We start from the raw sequence: 27112 nt of genomic DNA, 5'->3' as shown, positions 1-27112 counted from the left end.
CAGGCCCTGTGCAAGGCTGTGGAGCCCCAGGGGTTAACGACAATATCCTGCCCCTGCCACCAGAGGGGTGACAATACCCTGCCCCATGCCACCACAGGTTAATAACAATATCCACAACTCCTTGCTGTTCCTGTGGGAGGTGAGCAGTAACTCAACTGCCACATGAATAAGTCACAAATGACCAATGGTGGTCAGCATTCCAAGGAGGCGGAAGGAACACGGTGTTAGAAGGAGCCACAGTGAAAGCTGTTCTGAGGCACATGTGAGAGCTCCATCCTGGAGGGTGAGCTGGGAAGAACAAGGGAGAGTACTGAGAAGCATCTCCAGCTGCAGGAACAGAGCGTGCAAAGGCCCCGAGGTGGGCGTGCGATGGGTATGTTCCAGAAGGGAGCAGGGCAGCTGGGATGGAGTGAGGGGAAGGGCGGCCAGGGATGAAAAGCAGGAAAGGGGCAGGTTGTGCCCAGCCTTATGGACTATGGGAAGGGATTTAGATGTTCCTCTAAGGACTTTGGGAAGCCGCAGTAGAGATTCAAGTAGGAGAGGGAGGAGTGGATCTCATTGGGTTCTGCAAGGTCAGCCCGGCTGAAGCAGGGAGGAGAAATTTAGAGGCTGCTGGAGTCCTCCAGGCGCAACAGGATGATGGCTTAGAAGAGGATGGGGACCATGGTGAGCAGTGGGCAAATCTGAGATTCACAGAGTCATAGATTGACGAAAGGTGTCCATCTGGCAGCTCTGCAGGGAAGGAAGGGGAGGAGTTAGGAATGACCCCCCAGAATGCCTCTCTGAGCAACAGATGAACAGAGAGCCCTTCACTGGGACTGGGAGGCTGGCAGCGCAGATGCGTCTCAAGAGTAGGTGGGGAAGGCTGCTTCCGACGGGCTGCTTGGGTGTGTGAGCAGCAGTGAGTGGAGGGTACCCAGGTCTTCAGAGCACTTGAAACTCTCAAGGCCCCTACCAACTCCCAAGGCCTCCATGTGCACAAACCCTGGTTCCACCAGGCTGTGTGGTCGGCTGCTCGTCCTCATCCTGGCTGCATTGCCGACCTGCCCCTCTCTGAATCACATCTCCCCACAGGAGGCAGAGCCCTGGCCTCTGTGTCTCTCAAACGGCGATCTCCAAAGATAGAATTTGGATTTGTTATTGGAGGGCTGCCACCTGCAGCCCTTAGGCCAGCGCCCATGTCACTGACAATTTCCAAAGCCTTGAAAGGAACCTTAATCCAATTGTCTGTGTCGAGCAGGCCACAGGCAGCCCCTCCTTCCCCTCCACTTTCAGCTCTCCCTTCGAAGGCAGCCCCAGGGAGGAGATGTCCAGCACAGCCTGGCCCTGACAGCAGGACAGTCACACACCCAGGAGGGTGTGCCATGAGCCCACTGAAGACTACCACCAGCCAGCCCTCAGTGTGGAAGCCTCCCTGTGCCTGGCGCAGGGCTGCTATGGCTGGGGTGGGGGCTGCATCACTCGAATGCCTGCCAGCCACATTCCACCCTCAGCACAAAGTGCTGCACAGATGGTACAGCACTCCCGGCAACACATCTCCCAGATGGAAAAACCAAGGCTAATAGACAGGGTCACTCCATAGATCCTGAGAGCGGAAGTCCTACCCCGTTCTGCCTCCAAAGGCCAGCCGAGCTTGTCACGTTGCACATGAATAATAACTGTCCTATGTATCACCTGCTTTCTGTGGCTAGATACGGAGCTAAGTGTTTCACAGGCATTCTCATCTGATCTACACAGCAGCTCCGTGGGCTAAGCACCATTTTCACTCCCATTTTACAGATGAAGAAACAGAGGCACAGAGAGGTTAAGGCACTCGCTCAAAGGTCACACAGCTAGTAAGTGGCAGGGCCAGCATCTGAATCGGGCCTATCTCTGGGGTCAGTACAGTGTTTCTCAATTCCCATTATCTTCCCTCTCCATACAGAGCCTGTGTAGACCACAACATTTTAATACCACAGATATTCTGTGGATCTGTTTATATACCGGATGTATATCTGTGTTTTATACTTAAAAAGACTAAGACTCCTTTGCCCCCCAAGAACCAATTTCTGCCTCCATGGGGTCAACATCATTCCCATGGAGTCAAGGCCAGTGTTGTGTGACAGGAACAGAATACAAGTCACACATGTAATTTTAAATGTTCTAAGAGTCACGTTAAAAAACAAAGAAACAGCCGGGCGCGGTGGCTCAAGCCTGTAATCCCAGCACTTTGGGAGGCCGAGATGGGCGGATCACGAGGTCAGGAGATCGAGACCATCCTGGCTATCCCGGTGAAACCCCGTCTCTACTAAAAAAAAAATACAAAAAACTAGCCGGGCGAGGTGGTGGGCGCCTGTAGTCCCAGCTACTAGGGAAGCTGAGGCAGGAGAATGGTGTAAACCCGGGAGGCGGAGCTTGCAGTGAGCTGAGATCCGGCCACTGCACTCCAGCCTGGGTGACAGAGCGAGACTCCGTCTCAAAAACAAAAAAAAAAAACAAAAAACAAAGAAACAGGTGACATTAATTTTAACAATGTTATTTAAGCCAATATGATCAAAATATCGACATTTCAAAATACTATCGTTATATGTGATTTGCTTAATTATTAATAAAAAAAAGTTGACATGCTTTTCCTTTTCTACATTAAGATTTTGAAATCCCCTGGGCACTCCCAATCCAGACCCGCCCTATTTCAAACGCTCAGTGGCTGCGTCAGGATAGAGGCTGCCATGGTAGGCAGTGCCCGCCCAGCTCCAACCACTTTGCTAAAGCAACGTTCCACGTCTTCCCTAAAACTCCTGAAAATCCATCTCTGCAGGACTTCCTCCATCCAAGGAACCCCACCACTCCTAACCAGAGGGTTCCACTTAGTTCTCAGGACCTCCTACAGACAAGACACCATGCTAAAAAGCTCACAAGATACAACTACCACAAGGAGTAAGAACTGGCCCCTGCCCTCAAGCAGCCTACAATCTAAGCGGGAGGAGAGGAGTGAGATAATTACCAACCCTACTGCACACCAGGCTCTGGGGCTTCTCACCCATTCTCTTTTAATCTTCATACTCGTCCTGGGATATTGGTTCTGTTATTACCATCTCATTTTATTGGTAAGGAAATTGAGGCTTGACAGACCATGGATCTTGCCCAGGGTCTACTTATTTGACTTGGCCAACCCAGGGCAGAACAAAGGAGATGTTAGCAAAGCCATGTGGAAGCTTCTAAGAACAAGGAGGGCAGCTTCAGGGAGGGCTTCAGGGAGGGTGTGAGTGAACTTGGAGGCAGCATGAAAGGGAAGAAGGAAGCAGAGAGCCAAGGATAAAGCAGAGGCGTGTGTATTTGCAGGGAATACAGAAGCAATAGGTGCATTTCTGATGAACGAAACTGCACAAGCAGAATCTTGGAAGCAGGAAAAGAGGCCGGAATTCTGGGCCCTAAAATGCTGTAGCATGAAGCTGGTGCACAGGGCATGGTATGAGGAGAGTCCAAGTTCAATCACCCAGTCATGGGAAAGCATCCACTGCCCAACCCATAGGCCATAATGTCAGCGGAATCTGACTTTCCAAAATATTTACCAGAAGGCGCTGGGCACCAGACTCCATTCTGTAAACCTGCATGCTGTTCCAAAGCTGAGACGACAGATCTCCCAGAGAACCAGTTAAACTCTCCCTCACATTCTAAATAATGAAAGGAAGGATGGGAAGAGAAGGAGACAAATCAACCTCCTCCAACCGCCCAACTTAAGGGATTAAGGTCCGAAGCAAGACAGGAGCAAGGGGGCCATCTCCTTATCAGGCACACGGCTGCTCTAGACACAGGCAAAACTTGTAACACGCATCCTTCTTCCACATTGGGGGAGAGAAGCACCCAGTCCTAATACACAAAGGTCAGACCCATCCTCCAGGGGCAGAATTTCCAGCCAATCTGTTTCCCTCGGATTTCCAAGACAGAACCGTCCCTCCCATGTACAGAGGTGCTGACTGGAGGTCAAAGAATGAGGCCCATAAATCTCCGACCTGCCAAGGGGGCCCAGATTTCAAACGTCCCAGTGCACCGGCCCACTGCACTCAAAGACACAAGCAAAGGAAGCTGTGGGATGAGTAGATTCAGGAATGTGGATGAAGGAAGACCCTTCTCTCTCACTGCCAACGATCACCATAGACATTATGGACTGAATAAATGAGGAAACGCTTGACACAGATGCTCTCACTTAATCCTCCTGAAAGTCCATGAGGCAGGTCCTGCTGTTATCCCCAGTTTACAACGAGAAATGACAGAATCACATGGCCGGGAAATGGCAGCACCAGCTCTAACCTGGACTTCCTGTGTCTCCAGCTGGGGCCCCCCATAGGCTGGCCTACCACTCTCAGTTTCTGCCCCTCTCTGATATGCAGCCCTGGTTTCAAATCCAGTGCTAACCACCTCTCTTCCCTGTTCAAAACCCTTAGGCTTATGTGTGCTTGCAAAATAAGCCCAAAATCCCCAGGGAGGGTTAAGAAAAGGTAGGCGGGTGCTCAGGGGCCCCCCAGACCTCCGCAAGCCAACTCATGTCACCCACTCCCAACTCCAAAAATGCAGCCCACCCTCTCAAGGGGCCCATCCAAGAAGCGGGCTTTCTGGCACCATATTTTCCTCCCACAGAACGTGAGAATAAAGGGCTCTTTGCTTGTCTCCTGAAATAACTGGCTCTCGCCATAAAGCAATCTTCTGCCCAGTAAAAATATTTCTGTAAAACTTGGTAACTCTATCTGCGGTTCCTTTTCTGAAAGTCAAAAATCTTGGGGAGTGAAATATGGCAGAGGCCGGCTTTATGACAAGCTCATGAAGTCATGTCTACCCGAAACAGGCCCTCCTTAACACTGTGATTAATTTGCTGTTAACCACAGGGACTTTGTGTCTTAATATACTCAAAGCGAAGCACCAGTTCATATTTCTACCAGAACAATACCCACCACCCCAGACCTGGTGTCCAGCCAGGCAGGTAGCAGAGCCATGGCTGGGATCTGGGGCCGGAAAGGACTCAGTGGAGATCGGGGACTCTGCCAAAGGGCCGTAACACACAAGGGAGCTGTTACCTGTGGCCTGTCCTTGGCCAAGGAGGAGGTACAGCTTATAAGTGAGGGGTGTCCCAATATCAGAGTGTAAAAGGCACTCACAGCTAAATCAAACTAACTCCAAGACACCCAGAGAAGCCCCTGAAACCTCCCTAGGGCTTGGTTTTCCCATCTGTAAATGGGAACAATCATCTCAGGGGAACTCCTGAGCAAACGAATGTGATGTCCCCTCTCAACATCTTCATCCGGCAAACGGCAACCACGCCCCTTCCAGGTGCTATTTTCGGCCCCAAAGAAATGGAGAAGGGTTTACTGGAAATCTTCCAGAACACAGCAGCAGATCCAGAGGCCTTAAAGGGCTACTGAGTATGTCTGCTGGGTGCTCACTGCAAGCTAACACTTCAATGGCCATATGCATTACTTCATCATTTAATCTTTGAAACAACTCCAAACGGTGGGCATTCTGTTCCTCTTTTTATAGGTGAGAAAACTAAGGACCAACATCAACATAGTTCAGTATAAACCCAAGTCTGAAGCCTGGTCCTAAGCTCCATGCACCCCTCGAACTGGGAGATCACAAAGGGAAAAAGGAGTGAAGTAATGCAATGAAGTCTTAAAAAAAAAAAAAAGCCAAAGCCATAAAAACTAAAATGGGAGTTCCTAACCTGGGGCCATGGGTGCCCTGAAATTGGAGTGACCGATGTAAGAGTATTTGTCTAAGGAGAGAGACACATGAGATTCGGTGGATTCCCAAAAGGGAAGTTACTCACTCCTTGAGGGTTAAAAATCATCAACCTGTGATCATCATAGAGAGGTCAGAAGCTTGAAAGGAAGGCTGTAACCCAGGTGGGCTGCATGGAGGAGGTGGCAAACCTACCTAGGCTCTTCCAAGATATGATAGAAATAGGTGGATCAATGGTCAGCTACCTGGCTGCCCTGTCCTTACCCAGCCTTGCCAGCTGCTGACCAAAGCCTTGTTCAGTGATTCTGATTGCAGGGACCAGGCCATCCACAGCTGTTGGCTCCACCCACATAGTGTGCTTTCTACAGCCCTCTCCTCTCAAGTCAGTTTCTCATCAGGGAGATTCAAGGGATGCGGGTAAGGGGGTGATCCCAGCCTCCACTCCAGGACAAGCATGTGACTCAGGACTGTCAGAGGCACAGGGATGGGTTCTGGGATGCGACCCAAGTCAAAACAATGGGAGCTCTGCCTGGACTTTTGCTGGAACTTTCCTCTCTAACAGCTGAAGCTGGAAGCCTGGACTGCTGGGAACCAAGTTGCCATTACCTGGGAAGGGTGTGCCTAAGGATGAAGCCAATCTAAAAGAAAGCAGAGATGAAGACACAGATTGTTGTCCTGGGACACAGCTTGGGCTCAAGGATCCAGCTGTAACTCCACTCCCTGGTTACACAAGCCAAGAACTTGATTGTATGAAACAGTTGACATGGGCTTGAAACGCAGAGTCCCAACGGATCCACAGAGAAAGGTCGCATCTACTTAACCACAAGCTCCCCCTGAAGCTGCTTTCCTCCTTGATTTTGTAGACACCAACCAGGGGGAAAAACTCCAGCTTTGCCAGAAATATAGCAGAGCCATACCCGGGGATCATATCAGGATGTGCAGTGTGCGTCGGGGGCACAGGGGGAGGGGTGGAAGCAGAAATGCACACTGTTGCTCTAAAGCCGACCACAGGCAGAAGCCCACAAACGATCTGAATGCCCAGCAGTAAGGAATCAATGCAATAAATGATGGTCTATCCTTAAAACAGAAGGCTTGATAGCCATGAAGAACAATAAGATTATACATTCTGATATGAAATGATTTCCAAGATAAGTTTAAAAAGTTACATATTAAGAAAGCAAGGTGCAGAGCCAGATGTATACATGAATCTTAAGTTAAAAGGAAATATTTAAGGTCTGTATCACTTTCCATTGTAGTTGTTGTTGTTGAGAGACATGGTCTCACTCTGTCACTCAGGCCGAAATGCAGTGGTGCGATCATGGCTCGCTGCAGCCTCAAACTCCTGGGCCCAAGCCATCTCCTAAGTAGGTGGAACTACAGGCACACATCACCATGCCTGCTAGTTTTTGTTGTTGTTGTTGTCGTCGTTGTTGTTAAGACATGGGGTCTCACTATGTTGCCCAGGCTGGTCTCAAACTCCTGGGTTCAAGCAATCCTCCCACTCTGGCCTCCCAAAGTGCTATGATTACAAGCATGAGCCACTGCACCTGGCTTCTATATCACTTTTTTTTTTGAGACAGAGTCTCACTCTGTTGCCCAGGCTGGAGTACAGTGGTGCAATCTCAGCTCACCGCAAACTCCGTCTCCCGGTTTCACACTATTCTTCTGCCTCGGCCTCCCCAGTAGCTGGGACTACAGGCCCCCGCCACCACACCTGGGTAATTTTTTGTATTTTTAGTAGAGATGGGGTTTCACCGTATTAGCCAGGATGGTCTCGATCTCCTGACCATGTGATCTGCCTGCCCTGGCCTCCCAAAGTGCTGGGATTACAGGGGTGAGCCACCAGGCCTGGCCTCTATATCACTTTTGTATGGTTCCCACCTTAAATGAATTTTTCAATTAATCTACTAAAACCAATGCTTCCTGGTCTTGTTGGCCAAGACAGCTTCTGCTGTCAGTGCAGGGATAAGCATGCACAAACAGGGCATGGCTAGAAGTATCTTGAGGAGCCCACTACAGCAGATGTCTCCAAAGGGGGAAGCTGGGAGGTGGAGGTGGGAGGAGGCTTCCTGTGTACTGCATACCTTTAGTACTATTTTGGATTTTTTTTTTTTTTTTTTTTTTTTTTTTTTTTTTTTAACCATGCGTACGACTTAATTTAAGGAAAGGAAAAAGGTGAGGACCCTTTCTGAAGGGGCAGAGGCTCTCTTCAAAGGCACAAAACATCCTGGCTCCATAAAAGAGGTGGGGACTTAGATGGAACAGAACAGAATCCCTGCCCCCTCTGCAGCTGTGTGCCCTCCGGCCAAGCTGCATGGTCCCTCTGAGCCTCATCCACCTGGAAAATGTTCTTGAGGATCTGCCATGTGCCAACCAGGGCAAAAGGCCCAGGGATACAAGACTGAGCCATAAAGAACCTGCCCTGTGGACTTTGCAGTCTGGCCTCAGTTTCCCCATAGTAATAACTTTGATCCTGGCCACATTTCTGTGAATATTAAATGCCTGTCAAAGCCCTGTGAGGAAGGTTTTGCAAGCCATAAAGCCCTGGGTCAATCCTGGCTGGAAAACAGCCACCCACTCAGTGCTGCTGCCTCCAACCCAGCAAGGAGTTTACCTTCCAATGCCCCAGACCAGAGCCAAGAGGACGAGTCCTCACTCAAGAACCCCAGTAGCAGCTGCTGAGCAGAACCTCCAGGGTTAAGAAGGCTAGAAAGGCCCCGAATTGTGACATCACGAGAAGGTGCTCCAATCCAACCATCTAGAAGGAAGATCATGATCATTCCTCACCATGGCCATGGCTGTGGCCAGCCAGGGCCACCCCCACCGAGCCTGAACAAAGCCATGTTACAAGGAGCAGGCTGTGGACAGGCCCCAAAGAGGGTTAACCAGTGCTTCCTGTGGGGGAGCGGTTTCTTTCCACGACCACCTGCTGTGAATCACTCCTTTGACACCTCCCTGCCCACTGAGGATGGAGTTTAGACTGACACACAGGATCTTCTCCATGGGTCCAGGGCTGTGCCCGCTGAGGACTGAGCTTAGCCTGACACAGAGGATCTTCTCCATGCGTCCAGGGCTGTGCTGTCCAATGCGGTAGCCACTAGCCTCGAGGGGCTATTTAAGTTCACATTTAAATTCATTCAAATAAAATATATCTTAAAAGGCAGTCTCTGAGTCCCAGTGGTCACCTTCTAAGCCACAGGTTCCCAGAAGGGACAATGCAGACACAGAACACTTCCATCATCAGAAAGTTCTACTGGTCAGCACAGTCTAGAGGTCCTTTCCACAGCCCCTTCTTCTTCCCATTCTACAGGGGGGGACCTAGCAGTCTTTTCAAAAGAGGCAAGTGTCAATGACTGCCAGGGAAGCTCTAAATCCATTTGCAAGTTTAAGCAGCTACAGTTTCGGGGATGTGGGAAGAGGAGAGAGAACCACGGAGCGAGAGCTTGTCAGGAGTGAGGGCCTGTGCTGGTGTCTCTGTAGGGTCGCTCATTAGGTCCCGCTACTCTACAAATGGGGAATGCCCTCCTCCTCATCCCTCTCCAACTCCTGCACCCTCCTGTCACCTTTCCTTCAGGGTCCAGTCGGCCCAGCTGTTGCCCAGTACAGAAAGGTTCTGACTCAGGCTTGGGAAACCCCCAGGACTCCACACTTTGAACAGCACCCAAGAGGTTCGGATGTAGGTGGTCCTTGGCCACACCGAGTCCTCCCCAACCCCACACCCTCTGGCTGCTGTCTTCTCTCTCCACTCCTTCTGGCAAACCTTCTCCATAGAGTTGCCTACACACGTTGTTTCCTCATCTGTCATTCACTTTTAAAATGTATCACCTTTTTGAAAAATACAAAAAGTAGCACATGCTCACTTTTTTAAGTCAAACAACCTAAAAATGTACAAAATGAAAAGCAAAATTCTCTACTCCTCAGGGAAACAGTCCTTGACAGTGTACTCTTCCAGCTCTTTCTCTATGCCCCTGCAGATACATAGTGACACAGGCCTGCATAGACTTTCGCACATTGTAAGAAACAGGACCACAGCCTATGAATGTTTTGCACTTGCTTTGCTCATTCAGCAGTGTTTCAGGGTCTCTTTCCTGTCAGCAAGAGAGGACCTTACTCGCTGGGCTTTCACCAGTTGCAGAGAGCTCAATGAGAAGTCTACACCACTGTTACCTTGTACCCTAGGGATGGATGTTTGAATTGTCACAAACTTTTCATTCTTCCAAATGCAGCCATGAATATTCTTGTAAGTATGTGCTTCTGCTCCCCTGCACGTTTCTCAGTCCCTTCGTGAGCCACCCAAGTCTCACCTCTGCTGTCACTTCACCAAGACAGTTCCTGCCAGACCCAACTGTGACCACCAGGATTCTAAACTCAAGGAACACATCTCAGTCCTTTTCTATAACTCCACTCCCTCTTCAAGAGACCACCTACTCTCTGGTAGACTGTGTGGATGGCCCCCAGTGAATCCCACTTCCCAGTATTTATGCCCCTGTGTAGTTCTTTCCCCTAAATCTGAGCTGGACCTGTGACTTGCTTTAATGAAGAGAATGTGTTTTTGCTAATTCCAGGCCTAAACCTTAAAAAGTCCTGGCAGTTTTTGTTTCCATACTCTTGGGAAAGACAGCCACCATGTAAATCGGATTACCCTGAGACTGCCATACTGTGAGGAAGCCCAAGCTACCCACGAGGTGAGGCCAACTAGAAGAGAACTGAAGCCCCAGACATGTCACCCAACTGGAGCTGCTGCAGTCAGACCCTTGCTGTCAGAGCCACCCTAACTGTGCCACATGGAGCCACAGACAATTTAACCCTCCCAGGCTCTGCCCAAAGTGCATACTCTCAAGCAAGTCATACAGTGATCAAGTCACTAATTTTTGGACTTTTTTTTTTTTTACAGCAGTAGAAACAAAACCTTCTCCTTTCCTTTAATGCATTTGAGAGGAGGAAGCAGAAGGCAGGAGAGGTCATAACAGATACCTCATAGCTAAGCTGGACACACCCCCAGGCTCAGGGTTCCCAGCACAGCATTGTGTCCAACCCCTGACAACTCAGCCATGTCTGTCTTTCTCCTGGGATGAAGCTGCTGCTGTTGGGGAGAAGCCATGCCCCCCCCCCCATGGGACTGCTCATCCCCTTCATTCCCTAAGCAAAGGGAGTGAGCCAGCAGCAAGAACCCACAGCATCCTTGGGAGCACTGACCCAGGCCCAAAAGTCAACAAACCAAACAGCTCAGAAAGCACAGAGAGGTCAGGAAAGTTGCCCTAGGTCACACTGCTAGTGAGAAGTACAGCCAGGGCTCAAAACCAGGCAATCAGGCTCAGGGCCTGCACCAGTGACCCACACTAGTGTTTTTCTAACACTCTGATTATGACCTATAGTAAGAATTATATTTTACAATGTGCCTCTGCTGTAGATAGATAGATATAGATATATGTATATGGGTTTGGGTATAGGTGTGTGTGAAGTGTGTGTATACATTTTTTTTAACTAGAACAAAAAATTACATAAAACAATATTTACTCTTACTATATATAATGTTTTCTCATATTTTTACTCTTTTCTATTTCATTTTGGTCACTAAATTGATGTCATGAACAATGAATGGGGCTGAGACATACAGTTGGAAAAAAAAAAAAAACTCACCTAAACTGATTTAAGATGGCTCTAAAATCACACTGATCTGAATTTGAATCTTGCTGAAGCAAGATTCCACTTCCAAGCCAAGGGGCCTTGGGCAAGGTGGTTGACTTCTTTAAAGCCTCAGTTTCCCTATGGGTAAGATGGGCATAATAATAACAGCTGCCTCATAACGGTGCTCTGAGAAGCCAGCACTATGAACAGTGCTTGGCTCAGAGCCTGGCACACAGCAGACATGCAGCAAGCAGCAGCTACACTGTTACCACCTCCTCCTCGGGCTGCTGCTCCCAGGCTCAGCACGGGGCTATGCACACAGTGGGCAGCTCATGGGCACATTGAGCCTGCAGCCACTGAGAAAGCAGGCACGTACCCAGGACCAGCTGAGGCAGTGGGTACCTTTGGACTTTCCAGGGCAGGGAGCAAGCAGAGAAAGTCCCCAGTGCCCGCTGAAAAGGCAACTTTGTTCCTGGATTATAGTAGTTCTCTTCAATCATCTTTTTGCCTTTGAAGGGGGAAAGAAGGGTAAAACAACAAAGTCAGGGTCAAAAACTGTCCTGGAACAAGGCTCCCTCTGGAAACCAGGCATGGAATGAGCATGGCACCACACACCAGCACCCCCAAATCCACTCAGTGGAGCCACCGCAAGCCAAGGCCTCTGAGTGAGGGGCCCACCAGCCCACACAGCCTTCTGAAGTTAGGAAAACATCCTCCGGCCTGAGTCCATTAGCAAGGCTGTGGCCTGAGGGAAGACAGCCCCATCCTGCTAACAGGGTCCTTTTATGCTCTACCTCCCCCCTCCCCAGGGCCCCAGCTCTATGCTCAAGGCCAGCAGGCTTGGGCAGCCCAGCAAGCCAGCCAATCCGCTCCAGGGTGACACTATTTCTTGTGACTGAGAGGTTCTCCTCCCTACCTCTTCCAATCTGACCAGAAAGCTGGAGTCCAGACACCAGTAACACTTCATGGAAGACTTGCAGCGAGGAGACAAGGCCTCGTGATGGGATGCAACATACAGTGGTACCACCCAGCCCAGCAGGCACTGCCCACTCCCCACGGCTGCACCACATAGTTCTGCCGTTACACCTCAGAGACTGGAATGTGGTTCCAAGTCAGACACCGAGAAGGCAGCTAAAGATTTTCTCTGTGTACCAACCCTGCATGCCTCCCGGCCTTTGCACATTCCATGCCCTCTGCCTGTAATACTTTTAATAAACCTTTCATCACCTAGCTATTTCCTATTTATTCTTTGGGTCTTAACAACTTAGGCATCACTCCCTAATCCGAAGTAGAATCCTCCCTTATTCTCCTTCCCCATCCTTTTCCTTCACCACACTTAGCACACTGGTACCACACTTAGCACACATCCGGGTGATCACTAGCAAACAACACTGGCAAGCTGCGAGAGAAGGGGTGACATCTTCTTTATTCTTTAACTTGCTGAAATGAACCCATTTCTACCCTTAAAACAACTCCATGAGGTAGGAACCATTACTCTACCCATTCTACAGATGTGAAAACTGAGAATCAGAGATGAGCCATCACTTGGCCCCACCGTGCTGGGGAGAGGTGCAGCTGGGACTCGGACCCAGGAAGTCTGATTCTATAAGTTCTAAGCACACCTCTGGCACCTTCTATGGGCACATGCTGGTCTTCAGCATAAAGTCTCCCAGCCCACATCTTCTGTTTGTTTGTTTGAAACAGAGTATCACTCTTGTCACCCAGGCTGGAGTGCAATGGCATGATCTTGGCTCACTGCAACCTCCATCTCCTGGGTTCAAGCAATTCTCCTGCCTCGGCCTCCCAGGTAGCTGGGATTACAAGTGACTGCACCATGCCCAGCTTTTTTTTTTTTTTTTGTATTTTCAGTAGAGGCAGGGTTTCATCATGTTGGCCAGGCTGGTCTCGACCTCAGATGATCCGCCCATCTCGGCCTCCCATCCCAGCCCACATCTTTACTTACCCTTCCTGTGCCTCCCACATTGCTCTCCCACCAGACTGAAATATACTGTGCACAGCTTCCTGGCACTGAGGCTTTGCTTGGCCTGCACTCTCTGCCTTGGATGCAGCCTGAGTCCACCTCTCCCTGGCTGGGCTAGTGACTCTAACTTGCTGGGCCGGACTCCTCATCTATGTGATAGCAGAATAATACCTAAGGCAGTTGTGAGGATTCTACAAGAGAATGCATTATGTATTAGGCACAATGTTTAGTGCATATGATACTCACTCGTGTGTCCTTTTATCACTAACATACTACTTCTCTACCACCACCACCATCAGAATCTTAAAGGTCTAAATCAGCAAACACAAGCCAGAGTACTACAGGCCAAATCCAGTCGTCTGAGTCACCCAAAAAAAAGTGTTTTCTAAAAATTTTAATTGGTTAACAATAATTTTTTAAATTGGAAAAGTTTCACATAAAAATCCAGACAGCTGGATTTTCTTAATGATCAGCCCACATGGCAACACCAGGGTCATATTCCCACATGGCAGTGATTGGCTGGGGTTGAGTGGCACTGCCCCCTTGAGACAGGGTGTGTGTTCCCCAAGGGTCACCCCGGTTCCCACCCCTCTCAGATGTCTCCCACTGAGCCTGTGGCATTCATTCATATGACCTCTCTGGCCCCTGTAGGTCCTTAAGTTTCTAACCCCTGATCTCAGTCTTACCACTCTTCAAATCCCTACTCACATGCCCACCTCCTTCAAAAAAACTCTCCCCAACCTCCACAGCCCTGTGCTTCCCTTATGGTTTTATACTTTAACAGATAACTTGCACTGAGTACTTCATGCAAAGATTCAAAGTGAAATATTAGCCTATCAAATGCGGTCACATTTAAAAGAATAATCTATCATGACAAAGAATTTTGCAGGGCCAAGAAGGTTGCACTAGGAAATCCAGCAATGTAAATCAAGCATACAAATCACACACCATGTTAGCAAAGAATGATCCATTCCATCTGCATCCCAACAGCATGTGACAAAATTCAATAATTATTCCTGATTTTACAAAGCTCAGAAAGCCAGGAGTTGAAGGAAGCTTTCTTAAACAAAAAGTATCATACTTGGTAGTTGTTAAATAGAGTATGAGAGATTCTAACCAATGCAATAAGAGAAGAAAAATTGATGAAAGGCAATAGGGACAGCTTAGTTCCACTCTCACAGAGGCAAAAACTATGTCCTAGTCCTCACAATTTCCACAACACCCTAAGCACAGCATGTGGGATAGAGAAAGCATTAAAGTATTTGTGGAATGAATAACACCCCGGATGAGTTCTGACCCCTGGTACATGTTCTCAAAACATCCAGTACTTTTTGGAGGCACATATCACAACTTAAATTGCACAACTTGTTTATGAAAATATTTCTGTTTTCCTATGAGATGCTAACTTCCATGAAATCAAGGCCTTCACTCTAGGTACCAAGCATTTCTAGGTGTCCCTGGCCTAAAGCAGGTACTCAATGCCTGCTGCAAGAGACACAGGGGCCTACTGGAGGGTGCGGGGTTGGAGGAGGCTGAAGATCTAAAACTACCTATTGGGTACTGTGCTTATTACCTGGGGGATGAAACAACCTGCACACGAACCTCCTGTGACACACAATTTACCCATATAACAAACCTGTACATGTACCCTGAACCTAAAATAAAAGTTAAAAAATATATATAGGGCTGGGCACAGTGGCTCACACCTGCAATCCCAGCACTTTGGGAGGCCAAGGCAGGAGGATCATTTGAGGCCACGAGTTCAAGACCAGCCTGGGCAACATGGTGAGTCCCTATCGCTAAATTAAAAAAAAAAAAAACCCTACTGCAGATGCATGAATGAATGCACTCAATAGACAGTGCTAAATTACCATGATTTTATTCTACTTCTCAGCTGGAGAATCTGAAGCCCAGGCAGGGAGTCTTTGGCTGAGGCCACACCAATGTGAAGCCCTCTCAATACCCTGGTGTCCTCTGAAAGGCATCAACCACACACAAGGCCACACACACATGCCACAGCCCATGTGACTTAACAAGTAAGGAAAGCGAAGCCCAGACCCATGCCTCAGAGCCCTCTAAACAAACACATCCAGGACCCACCCCGGCGGGCCACGCCGCCACCACTCTGAGGCTGGGGATGACTTCAGTGCGGAGACCTGAGGCTTTCCTCCCAGAGCCCCACGACTGGTGCCCACACGGCTAAACAGCTCCCTTCTGCCTTCCCAGGAAGCTATCAAAGAATTACTTATGTCTCTGGAAGTGCTTGTTTAGAGAAGGTTCTCCACCCCACCTGGGCTTGGCAGGAGCGCAGCATCACCAGGCTGCCCTTCGGGGCTGCTCAGGCTTGCCTCCAGCCCCTGGAGGAGCTCGGTCATCCTTCACGCGGAGAGTCGAAGCCATGAAGCAGCGGGAAGCTTCCCAGGATAAACGGAGCAGGGTGACATCAAAGTCCTCCTTCCAGATTAAACAACTGAGGCCTTCAACTCTCACTGGCGTTCCTTCCAGGATATTCTGGGCTCCTGCCTCAGTTCTCCCTCCGACGGAATGGCAGATATTTTGTTTGTGAGAGACTGAATTTTTTTCCTTCCTCAGGGAGAGGAGGAGGAGGAGGAGGAGGAGGAGGGGGAAGGGAGGTGGGGAGGGAGAAGAGAAAGAATGTCTGTGAGAGACAAGAGCGGCAAAAAGAACACGTGTGAGTGGGCAAGAGAGAGGGAAGGCAGGGAGGCAGCCGGAAGTGCCTGGTTTGGAATCCAACAAGTGATGTGAAAAATCCAAAAGCATCTAAATCCAAGCATGTTGTGATTCACAGCCATGGGGCGAGGCTGCAGGACCCCCGAGCTAGGAGGATTCCAGAGCACCTGGCTCACCAGTGCCAGGGGGGCTGCACATCCTGTCTCAGACAGCCTTGCTCAGCCCACATGGGGGACCCTCTTTCCATAGGCACAGGCACGCTGCAGCTCTGGGGCACGATGAGCTCTCTCTGGGATTCGCTGGTCACTCCCTCTTGTTCCCTGGTCCCTGAAGTGCCTCCTTCTTGAGGAGCAATCCCACCCCACAGGTCCCCCGTAGCCCTGACAGCTGGGCTTGCAGTCCTGCGGCTAGCCTCCTCCCCAACACGACAGCAGGGCCACCCACCCAAATAGGCCGAGTTGTGCCCCCAAGGACCTGTCCGTGACACAGGGGCAGCACGCTGACTGCCCACCCTGCTCCACCCGACATACCTGTCCAGAGGGACAGACAGGTAACTCAGATGTGCCAAGAGCCACCAACGTGCGAGGCTTTCCACAGACAGTGCCAGGAACGACTTCCAGTTCCCACAGGCTGCAGAGCCACTTGGAGGCCACATTCCCTTCTTGATTACCCTCTTGATTCCACACAGAAGCCTCCTGGCAACCCCCTACCCCATCTTACAAGGGCAGCTTGAGCCTGGGGCCTTGGTCAGCTCTTCCCCCAATCTCCAACTCCTTCCTCCTCTTTCCTCAGCCTCAGTGGCCCGTCCTACCCCCTCCCTCCCAGAGTGCCTCTGTGTAGTCCTAGGAATGGGCCTGGGTGCTCACTGCTGCTTTGCCCCCTTCATCAGACTGGAAGCCGCAGGAGGGCAGGAACCACGTCTCTCTTATTCTCCACTGTATTCCCAGAGCCTGGCCCAGTTAGGGACTTATTAACTCATAATTAATAACAAGGCCAAGTGTAGTGGCTCACATGTGTAATCCTAGCACTTTGGGAGGTTGATGTGGGAGGATGGTTTGAGGTCAGGAGTTCAATCCAGCCTGGGCAACAAAGCGAGACCCAATTGCTATGAAAAAATAAAAATAAATTAGCCAGACACAGTGGCGTGCACCTGTAGTCCCAGCTACTCGGGAGGCTGAGGCAGGAGGATCACTGTGAGGCTGCAGTGAGCTATGATGACGCCACTGCACCCCAGCCTGGGTGGTAGAGTGAAACTGTCTCTAAAAAAAAAAATAAACAAAGAATTATTGATAACAATTTATATTAATTCATTAAGCTGAGTGCCTGAAAGAAAAGGCCTGGTTCTACCCTTCCACTCCAGACAGGAGGACCTGGGAAAAGATGGAATTTGGAAGCAGGAATTAAAGGGAAGAAGCTGACCAGGGAAGAGGAGCTGGGGAAAAAGGAGGCAGGGAGGGTGTCTTCATTTATTTCTTCTTTTTTTGCTGCTGACAGTTCAGCCTTGATGTTTCATGCCCTCATGGAGCTGGTTTGATCCCAGAGTGTACCTGAGCTTCCTGGTACAAACAGCAACACTGTCCATCGATCCATCCATCCCTACCTTCCAACATCCCCACTGGGCGAGCAGAGGAAATGTCCCCTGAGTTCTAGGACCTTGCAGGACCCAGAGCAGGTGCCTCCTGGATTTGATTTCCCCCAGGTTTCCTGCAAAAATGTGAATGAAGAGGGTGCTCCTGGGCTCTAGAGAACAGAAGGCATGCATAGTCTGGGTCAGGGGTGCCTCCTTCCCCAAGAAGAAAAGTCTCAAAGTGAGGACAAGACACTCCTCGAAGCTTCTACCAGAGACCACATCACAAAGACCCATTAAAGCACTAAGAAGATGACACCCATGGCTGCCACCCACCCATCCTGTGGGACCTATGGAAAACCAGAAGGTCCCTCCAGTCCCCGGCACTCTGCCCAGCCCAAGCTCTCCCAGCCTCTGCTTCCCACCCCCCAGGAGGAAAGACAGTGCCCAGGCTGGGCCAGGCAGCTGGCCCTGGTGCCCGTGAGTAGAGGGGACCCTCCCTGGAGAACTCGAAAATGCCAGTGAGCAAAGCCCAAACACCTCCACCCTGAGTCCTTCTCCAGCCTTAAAGCAAATCATCTTTTAATCCTGAAACACCAAATATTTAATTTATGCTCTACCTCAAATGTCAAGCCCACCTCCCAGCACATAGCTTTGAAACCACGTAAAGAAGCCTAACACTTTCCATATGGTAAAGACATGGGGCCTTTTAATTGTGCCAACTGGTATCATTCAAGGGTAATTCCCTTGGAATCCGGCGCTCGGGCAACAGCTGGGCCAGCCTCCAATCTCATCACCCAACCCCACATGTCCCCGTGGGACATGTAAGCCTGCACCCTCCTCATCTTCTCCAAATATCCAAATGTACTAGGTGCCCCCAGCCAAATTACCAAACTGCCTGGCAGCCGCCTTTGATCCAGAGGCGGGCTTGCCTGCACCATGGCTCTCAGCCTATTTATTCGGGCAGCTCTGCTGTACAAGAACAAAAGGGCCAATCGGGGCCGTGGGGAGGAGATTGTTTTAAATCTGGTTGTACATATTTACAATCGGCCCGTGAGTGTATACAGAGGCACACAGGCCTTCACCAAGTGTCTCCCACCTGATACCTGAGTCCCCTGCACTATTTAATCAATCTATTAAGCTTTTTCACTTGTCCATTCTATTTTCCACACCCAGTGTTTCCAATTGGTTTTCTTCTCTAACTGCCTGTTGCTGCTTCATGTTTCCAGCATCCTCCGTTGTCTGAGTTTATGATGCTTATTTTGCTTTCTAATTCTGTTTAACACAGTGTTCTCTGGCGTGTGTGCTGGTCAGTTTATTGCTTCTCTTCCACAGTACTCGTGTGCCTCCCATTTCTCATTCCTTTTCTCCTATGAGCCCATATTCCCTTGGACTTGCTCATGTCCCCATGGAAAGGGCAAAAGCCCAGCCCTTGGCCTGCATCCCTCCAAGTGAGCCTGCCATGAGAGTGGGGGAGGCAGAGAGCCTCTGGTGCTCTTATCCCAGCCCTATCACTCCCTGTTTGTAGGCCCCCATCTCCAACCCTACAAATGTCTTCAGTGAATCTCCCAGTAGGTTAACTTTCTTCCCAGGTTCAACGGTTATAATCCCATCATAACTCGCCAGGGACGAAAATATTATACCCATTTTGCAGATGAGCTAATTAAGGTATACAAGGGTAAAATGGTTTGCACAGGTGACAAATAACTAGGACAGAGCCTGACCTCATTTATTTCTGTATTTAAGAGGGCAGGCTTAGTTTAATGCCAGCATGGTCACCCTTTCACATCTCAGGACCCTGTGTGCAACTTGGACTCATCTGGGACATTTCTCAAGTTCATCAGATCCCGTCAGGAAGGAAGAGGGCAAACAGGGGCCATCCTGCTTCTGCCTGCCCCACGACTGGCTCATCTCGAAGCACCCCCTCTCTGGGAGTTTTGTATGCAGCACCCTCCAGGTGGATGCCCTGGCACAGGGCTTCTCTACACATGGCTTCTCCTAGAAACTGCTCCAGAAAGGGAGAAACACACAGTCCACACCAGCGGGCTGTCAACACTACAGGGTTATGGGGAGGATTAAGATAATGTAAGCAAAGTGCTTGACACATATAGGCACTTAATAAATACTAGTTATTATTGCAATAACTGTAATATCAGTTGGATGAGCCACTGTGTCTCCAGCCACTTAGTTGACAGGCCACATAAATGACTGGAGGCAGAGACTAGCCCCAAAACAGGCTTGGGGTTGGTGGGAGGACCTCTGCCAGCCCTTGGAAACCAGCAGACTTTGCAGCCCACGCCCTCCTACATCCTGATAATATCATGGAAGAACCTACCAGCTACCCCTTCGGCACCAGAGGGAATCGAGGAAATGAACTAGCCTGAGGGTTGCCCATTGCTGTCCTGTTCAATAGCTCAGTGCTTCCCAAACTGGGCATTCCATTCCCACATTCACAATTTTGACCACTTGTACTTAATATTTTTCTCTGAATCGACTTCACATTAGACTCTTTTTTAACTTAGCTTCATCCTAAGCAATAATATCTGCAAAATCATGGGTTTGATGTCCTAGCTATTTTTTTTTCTGGTTAAAAAAAAAAAAAAAAAGATAACTATTAAGATTTAAAATGTTCATCCAGGTACCACCTGAAATCACCTGGAGGACGCCTGGAGTGCTGTTCCACACCCTGGACTCCCCCTGAAGGTCTGACTCCTTATCACTACCTCTGCAGACACACTGGCTGGGCCATCTGGGGCCAAGGTTGGTGAAAACCCAGGCGTCTGGGTCCCCAGCAGCAAGAACAACTCCCAAGGAGACAGAGGCTGGCCCCCCGCTTAACATCTTTGATGGCCGGGGCCCACCCTCCAACCACCTGACACATGTCACGCCAACGGCTCTGAGCCTCACATCTTCAAAAGTACTTTGAACAAACATTAATGACCTCTCAGCATTTCTCTGAGAGAGGGGGCGAGGGAGGGAGGGGGACAGGCACCATCCCATGCTGTCCTCAGCTAGGGGAAGAAACCAGGCAACAGAATTCCGTGACTTCACCAAAGCCACAGACTTAAGCTGGGGCCCCCTCCCCATCCTCCCTCACTTCCCCCAATGGTAACTTTTACTGGCCTGCATTCCTCTCGCTGGGAACACTACTATTTAATTAAAAACGACAGACTTTTGTTTTCCTCTCCCTCTTTCCTCCTCCCTCCCATCCTCCCAGACTGGATGCCAAGGAGACCCACCAAAAACATGCGGGTAACATTTGTTATGGCTTTGAAGATAAAAGTCAATTGAAGTAAGCCCTCGTTGTATTTCAAGTTTTCCCTCTAGCACGGAGCAAGCTGCCTGGCAGTTCAGAAAAAAAAGAAAAAGGAGGGACTGCAAATAAATGTCATTCTGCAGGAATACTTTGTAAAAATAAACAGGCTGAAAAAACCCAAAACTTGATTAATGGAAATCCACTCAGTGGGCCTCTGTCTGGAGCTGCAAATGCATTTGTTCATACGGCTAAATTAGACCATTTTCGTTGGTCTTTAAATAAATAAGTAGATCAAAAACTAGAAAGGGCAGGAGAAGAAGGGAAGGTTTGTAGTTCTGTTTTTAAAGGGCCTCAACTGCAGTGCCCCCCACCCACCAAGATTTGACCTTTACTAGGGGACAGCAGCTCCAAGTCCAACCAAGCCAACAGAAGACAGAGAAGCCCCCAGTTAAGCAGTGGTGGTGGAGGAGGACAGGGGAGCTTCTCCCAGGCCCAGAGGTTATTTCATCCACACACAGGAACTGACTTTATCCACAGGTCCACCTCCCGACACCAGCACTGCAAGCGGGCTGCCAGGTCCCACCACCCAAATACACACACATCTGAAGTCTCCACTGGCCTCTCCCCAGCCCATGGATAAGACCAAAGAACTAACCAGACCTGAGACTCAGTCTATTCCCCCTCTAAGTTTAAAAAAAAAAAAATTAAATGTCACATCAAAAAGTTGATTCATCCTTTGATCCTAGGCTTGCGCGAGTTCCACGCAGACCGCCTGAAAGCCCCGTGCAGAGTTCCGGAGCTCACAGGACATCTGTGAACGCCAAGTCCCAGGCCAGGAGCTGGGGCTGGACTCACTCATTCCCATCACACTTAGTGCTCCTCCACGAATTCCAGCCTCAGGGACCCATGGGGTGAAGGCTCAGGGCTGTGCCCAGGCTACAGTAGAATGAGGCCCTCTCTCTCATGTGCCAAGTAAGGGGTCTGCCAGGTCTCAGTCCCCCTAGATCTGCCACCCAGAGGGCCGCCTGCTCTGCTGGGGTTCCTGTACAGGTGGCACTGACGAATGCCACAGACAATCAGAACATATTCAGATCCTGGGGCTAGCACAGCTCTACCCTCCACCCAGACACCCCAATACCGCCCTCTCCCTAGCCCCTACTCCACCTCCACCTTTGAATGCTGGTGGCAGAAACAAGGTAGAAGTCAGAGCAGGTCCCCAAATCCCTCCGGTACAGACATGCTTCCCCATCAACTGGACCTTCACCACCTCCCCACCTAGGACCTTTCCCCCAGGCAGCCCTCTGCCTCCAGCTGGGCACTTCAAGGTTCTCCAAGGCATCCGGGAAGAGGGTCGCGTTGGTGGGGCAGGGGGCAGCTGAGAAGAGATTTTTAGACCCAGAAGCTGTGCAGGAAAGTGCTCAGAGTTGGGGTGCATGGGTTTGGGGACCCATCTCTGAGGCTGAAAGGAGGCCAGGAGGTGGGGCAGGGTGGGGAATCATACCCGGGTGCCTCGGCCTATGGTGCCCGCCAACCGCAGCTGTCGGGGTCCCGAGACACCGCCCGGGCAGCGCTGTCTCCCGATCCACTCCTCGATGCCCTTCCGAGCCCAGGCAGCGCTCACGGCGAAGCTGTCACCTGGGGCGGGGACGACATGAAGCCCCTGAGTCTGGCTCCGGGGACCAAAACTTACCCCCGCGGAGGGAAGGAGGCGCGGTGGGAGGCGAAGGGCCACGGCACGGGAGCCAGGAGGGGGTTCGCGGGCTGAGGCAGGAGCCAAGAGAGGGACGCGGGTAAGTAAATGGGGATTCAGCGAAGCCCCAGGAGCGAGGAGACAGAAGAGGGCAAGAGGGGTGAGCAGTACCCCTGGAGGACGGGTTTGGGGATCAGACCAGGGAGCGCTGGTGGCCAGGACTGCAGAGGAGAGGGCTGGGGGTCAGGAGAGGGGCCGCAGTAGGTGCAGGAGCCAGGATACGGGAGAAGGCTCCGGGGGGCAGGAAGAGGGGGCAGGGTCTTGCGGAGAGGCGCTCGGGGGTCTGAGGAGAGGGCGCCCTGGGAGCCGAGGGCAGGGACGCGGGAGGGGGAGGGGTTGAGGGTCAGCGGTGGGAGCGCAGGACCGCGGGGAGCGGGTAGAAGGGACAGAGGAGGGGGCGCGAAGGCTGCTCCGGGAGCGGGCTTGGGGAGCCGGTGGCCGGAACTGGGGCTTGGGGGTGGCCCTGGTCATAAGACCTGGTGGGCTGGGCCGTTCTGCCGCGGCCGCGGTGTCCCCCGCGTCCATCCCCGAGGTCTGCGCCCCGCGCGCCCCTACCTTCCGGGCTCTCCCTGCGCTTGCACACGGCGGCTGCAGGCACATCGCGAGGCGGCGGCGGCGGCGGCGGCGGGAGAAGGAAAGAAAGGAAGGGAGAGAGTTAGCGACCGCGGCGGCGAGGGCGGCGGGGCCCGGGGCGAGCGCGCGGGCGGGGGCACTGACCCGGCTTGGAGTGAAGTTTCCCCATGCTGGGGCTGCGGCGGCTGGGAGCGTCCCTAAGCCATGCGCCCGGCCCGCTGGCCTGGCGCCTCGCCTGGCTCTCCGCCTCCTCTCCTCAGCCTCCGAGCCGAGCGGAGCCCGAGGCGGAGCCGGGACGCGCTCCTGCCGCCGTCGCCGCGGCCCGACTGACGCCCCGGAGCGCGGAGCCCCCAGCCCGCCGCCGCGGCCCGCGCCTCCCCGCGCGCCCATTGGCCGGTGCGGCGCATCAAAGGCGAGGCGGGCTGCGGCGGGGGCGGGGGAGGGGGCGGGGACGGGGCGGGGACGGGGGCGGGGCACGGACCGGAGGGGCGGACACAGACCGCGCTCCCAGCCGCGGTCTGGGGACCCCGCGGGGCAGCTTTTCCAGGAGGCGTATTGGGACAGAACACCCCGGCCCTCGCCAACTGTACTGTCACTTCCCTCCGCTCCAGGTTCCTTCTAAACCGGCAGGGCGAGCCTCGGCGGCTCCAATTTACAGGTGGGGAAACTGAGGTCGGGAGCGGAGACCTGAGCTGCTCAGGTGCAAGCTTCGACAGCGCTGCCTTTTCCCAGTCTTCCCACGACCTACCTTCTACAGAAAGTGTTCATTACCCGCCCCGTGCCCCGCCCCCCACCAGCGCACTCCTCTAGTTTCTTATTTGGGAAGTCCAGGAGAAGACCCCAGCGCACCCCGGGTCAGTGTGGGCCCAGCCCTCTCTTGGCGGCGACAAACGTCCAAAGCGCCCCGTTATCAGCCAATCTCTCGCATCTCCTCGTCCAGGGGCCCGTGGGTGCCCGCCCGGGTCGGGGCGCGCTGCCAAACTGCGCGGCCCAGAAGGGGGTAACCGCTGGGTCTTTGATCTTCCTTGGTTTCCGCTCCCCGCTGCAGTTCGCCAGACCCATGGGTTTGTTTGTTTTGTCTGGGGAGGTCTCTGCGGGGAGGTTGCGCGGCGGGGGTGGGGGGGCGGTGGACATCAAGGGGTTGAACCCCACCTTTGTGGCTCTCAGGACGCCTGCCCCCTTCTGGGGACACTGTAGGTCCGTGTTACGCTCGTCCTGGTACCAGGCAGCCCAGGCGTGGGAAAAGAAAAGCCGGAGCTCAGAGTGAAACCAGCCCCGACCTTTGACGTGAATTCCCTCTGCTCAGTTTTGTGATCTGTAAAATGGAGGCTCCATTCTGCCCTTTTTGCCGACTCTCCAGAGCAGCACTGCCCAATAGAAATATAATGTGGGCCACATTTGTAATTTTACATTTTCTCGTCGCCGCATCTTTTAGAAGTGAAAAGAAATAGATGAAATATTAATAATATATTTCGCTTAACTCAATACAGTCAGCCCTCCCTATAGGTTCCACATCTGCGGCGTCAACCAGCTGTGGACTGAAAATATACAAACAGAATAATACAGCAAAAATAAAGAATAAAAAACTTTTTAATACAGTATAACAACTATTTACATAACATTTACATTGTATTAGGAATTACAAGGAATCTAGAGATGATTTATAGTATACAGAAGGGTATGTGTAGGTTATATGCAAATACTACAAGACATTTTATATAAGGGACTTGAATTCTGGGGATTTGGGTATCTTCTGGGGTCCTGGAGCCAGTCCTCAAAGATACCAAGGGAACACTGTATATCTAAAATAGTATAATTTCAAGATATAATGAGATATTTTACATTCTTTGTATTGCACTAAGTCTTTAAAATTCAGTGTGTATTTTACACTTAAAACACATCTCAAAGACTAGCCATATTGCAAGTGATCATTTGCACTTGGCATTGTGGCTACTGCATTGGGAAGCATCGCTCCAGAAGATCTACATGTCTCAAAAGGACATTAGGAATTCACAGCCCCCCAGAGTCATAAACCTCTTCATCCAAGTGTCTTACTTTCATCTTCCAAGCTTCCTTTTATACACACCCTTTTTGGTAGAAACGAAGGCTAATGTTATAAGCAGGTACATTATAATCCTGTTGGCTGGGTGGTTTCATTTGAGGAGTGCTGAAACCACAAAAATATATTACTGTTGTCATTTTTATGTTACAGTTCTTCATTCAGTACTTCTGATGTGTCAGTCCTCGTCCTCCATCATGCATAGTCCTCGCAACCACTCTCCGATGCAGACTCATACTTGTTCTAGAAAGGAGGAAACCTATTCAACCCAGAGAGGTGAACTCACTTGCCCAAGGTCACACAGTTCATCCATGACCCAATTAGGAACTGAACTCCAATCTGTTTATTTCATTGCCCAGGCTCGTTTTCACTACATCAGGTTGTTCCAACACAGTGCAAAACTAATGTTCCACCACCAGAAAGAGAGTCTCCCATCTGGAAACAAATATGAAGGGCCAGCTATGTGACAACCATTGTTTTAGGCACTTAAGATACATCAGTGAACAAAACAGACAACTGCCACTCTCATGGAACTCCCACTCACCTAGGGGGAAGATAGGCAAGAAACAATAAATGTAATGAATGAGTAAACAGTGTGGTAAGTTACACCAGAGGTAACAGGCCATTTTTCTTTCTTTCCGTCCCATAAGGAGCTGGCAGCAAACAATTTTGCCCTCTGGGGGACACTTGGTAATGCCTGGAGGCATCTAGTGAGTAGAGGCCAGGGTTGCTGCTATACATCCCACAATGCATAAGGCAGCCCCACCCCCACCCCACCAGAACAAGTGACCCAGCATCAAATGTGGGTAATGCTGAAGTAAGAACCCCTGGGCTGTAGGAGCATGAACAAGTGAGGCAGAACTGCAGGGGTCGGGAGTAGGAGGGAGGCAGGGGTTTGAGCATCTGAGTCAGAGTAGGCACCCTCTTTCAGACCCCAAAAAGGCAATGGAATTCATCTGGGGTTTCTGTTTGCCTTTCTCACCCCTCCCCACTGGTACCAGGGTGCCTCTAAATCAAAGCAAAACTTGGAGCATCCTTTCTCACAGTGCTTAGAAAGTTGGTTACTTTCTTAAACCAGTCCTGGCTTTCTTCTTTCATGAGAAAAAAGTATCCCCTCTTCCCCTTGGGAATTTCTTTTTACAGTTCAAAAAGAGATAAAAGCAGGAACTAAAACTGCAGTTAGCAGTTTGAGTCTTGCAGGGAGTAAATCCCAAATGTCCAGCCCAGACACAAAGCCCCCCTCCACCTTCACCCTGGTGCCTCCCAGCCCAGCAGGCGCCTGGGGCTTCACCACTATTGGAATCATGACACCCCTACTGGGTCTGGGGTGAGAACCCAAGAGATGGGCCTTGTGGCAAAATGTTAGCCTGTCCAGGGCTCTGAGAAGGGGGTCTCCAGGGGCCACCAGCATGCTGTCCACCTGGGGTGGCCATTCGGCCTCCGAGGGCTTCCCACCCCACAACTAACTGTCTTTTTATGTGTTTTAATAATTTATCTGGCCCATTTCTGGGGCTGTATACTTACAGTGACACATCTTTTTCTTTGAAGATTTCCCATCCTTTGGGGGAGGAGAATGGGAAAGGAAGGCAAGGAAGAGATAAGAGAGAGAGATTATAACAGAAACGGGTTTCATGGGGCTTGAGATTTAACAAGGCTGGTTTAGGTGAAATCTGTCAGACACAGGGCTGGGAGATTTAAAAAAAACAAAACAAAAAACAAAAAACAAAAAACCTACATCACCCAGGTTGGCTGCCCCAATGCTTGTCCCCCAAGTTAAGCCATCTGATCTGGCCCCCTTCATAAGCCACTTCCTAAAGGAAGCCTTCCTTGACCTTCCAACCTGACGGGCTCTTCTCTGCTCTGATTAGCCAAGGTTTCCCTGCCCCCTCCCATCT

At 50.9% G+C, this 27112-nt stretch overlaps 1 protein-coding gene across 2 annotated transcripts in view; it reads right to left on the bottom strand.

Annotated features, from left to right (window-relative positions):
• Positions 1-23469, bottom strand: part of LOC105492253 (NKD inhibitor of WNT signaling pathway 1) — an 83607-nt gene extending 60138 nt beyond the window's left edge. Inside the window, exons 1-3 of one of the 2 annotated variants that reach the window (XM_011759292.2) lie at positions 23303-23469; positions 23141-23173; positions 22337-22470 (exon numbers count right to left, since the gene is read on the bottom strand). In XM_011759292.2, the coding sequence (XP_011757594.1) occupies positions 22337-22470; positions 23141-23173; positions 23303-23327 (192 nt within the window). In that variant the 5' untranslated portion in view covers positions 23328-23469. Of the gene's footprint in view, positions 1-15611; positions 22471-23140; positions 23174-23302 lie in introns of those variants that run through there. The other variant, XM_071084520.1, reaches the window with a different exon arrangement.
• Positions 23470-27112: the final 3643 nt, after the last annotated feature.

This window comes from Macaca nemestrina, chromosome 18 (assembly GCF_043159975.1).
Source record: "Macaca nemestrina isolate mMacNem1 chromosome 18, mMacNem.hap1, whole genome shotgun sequence".
Lineage (NCBI taxonomy): Eukaryota > Metazoa > Chordata > Mammalia > Primates > Cercopithecidae > Macaca > Macaca nemestrina.
The sequence above is the reverse complement of the archived record's forward strand: the minus strand, read 5'-3'. Positions and strand labels throughout refer to the sequence as shown.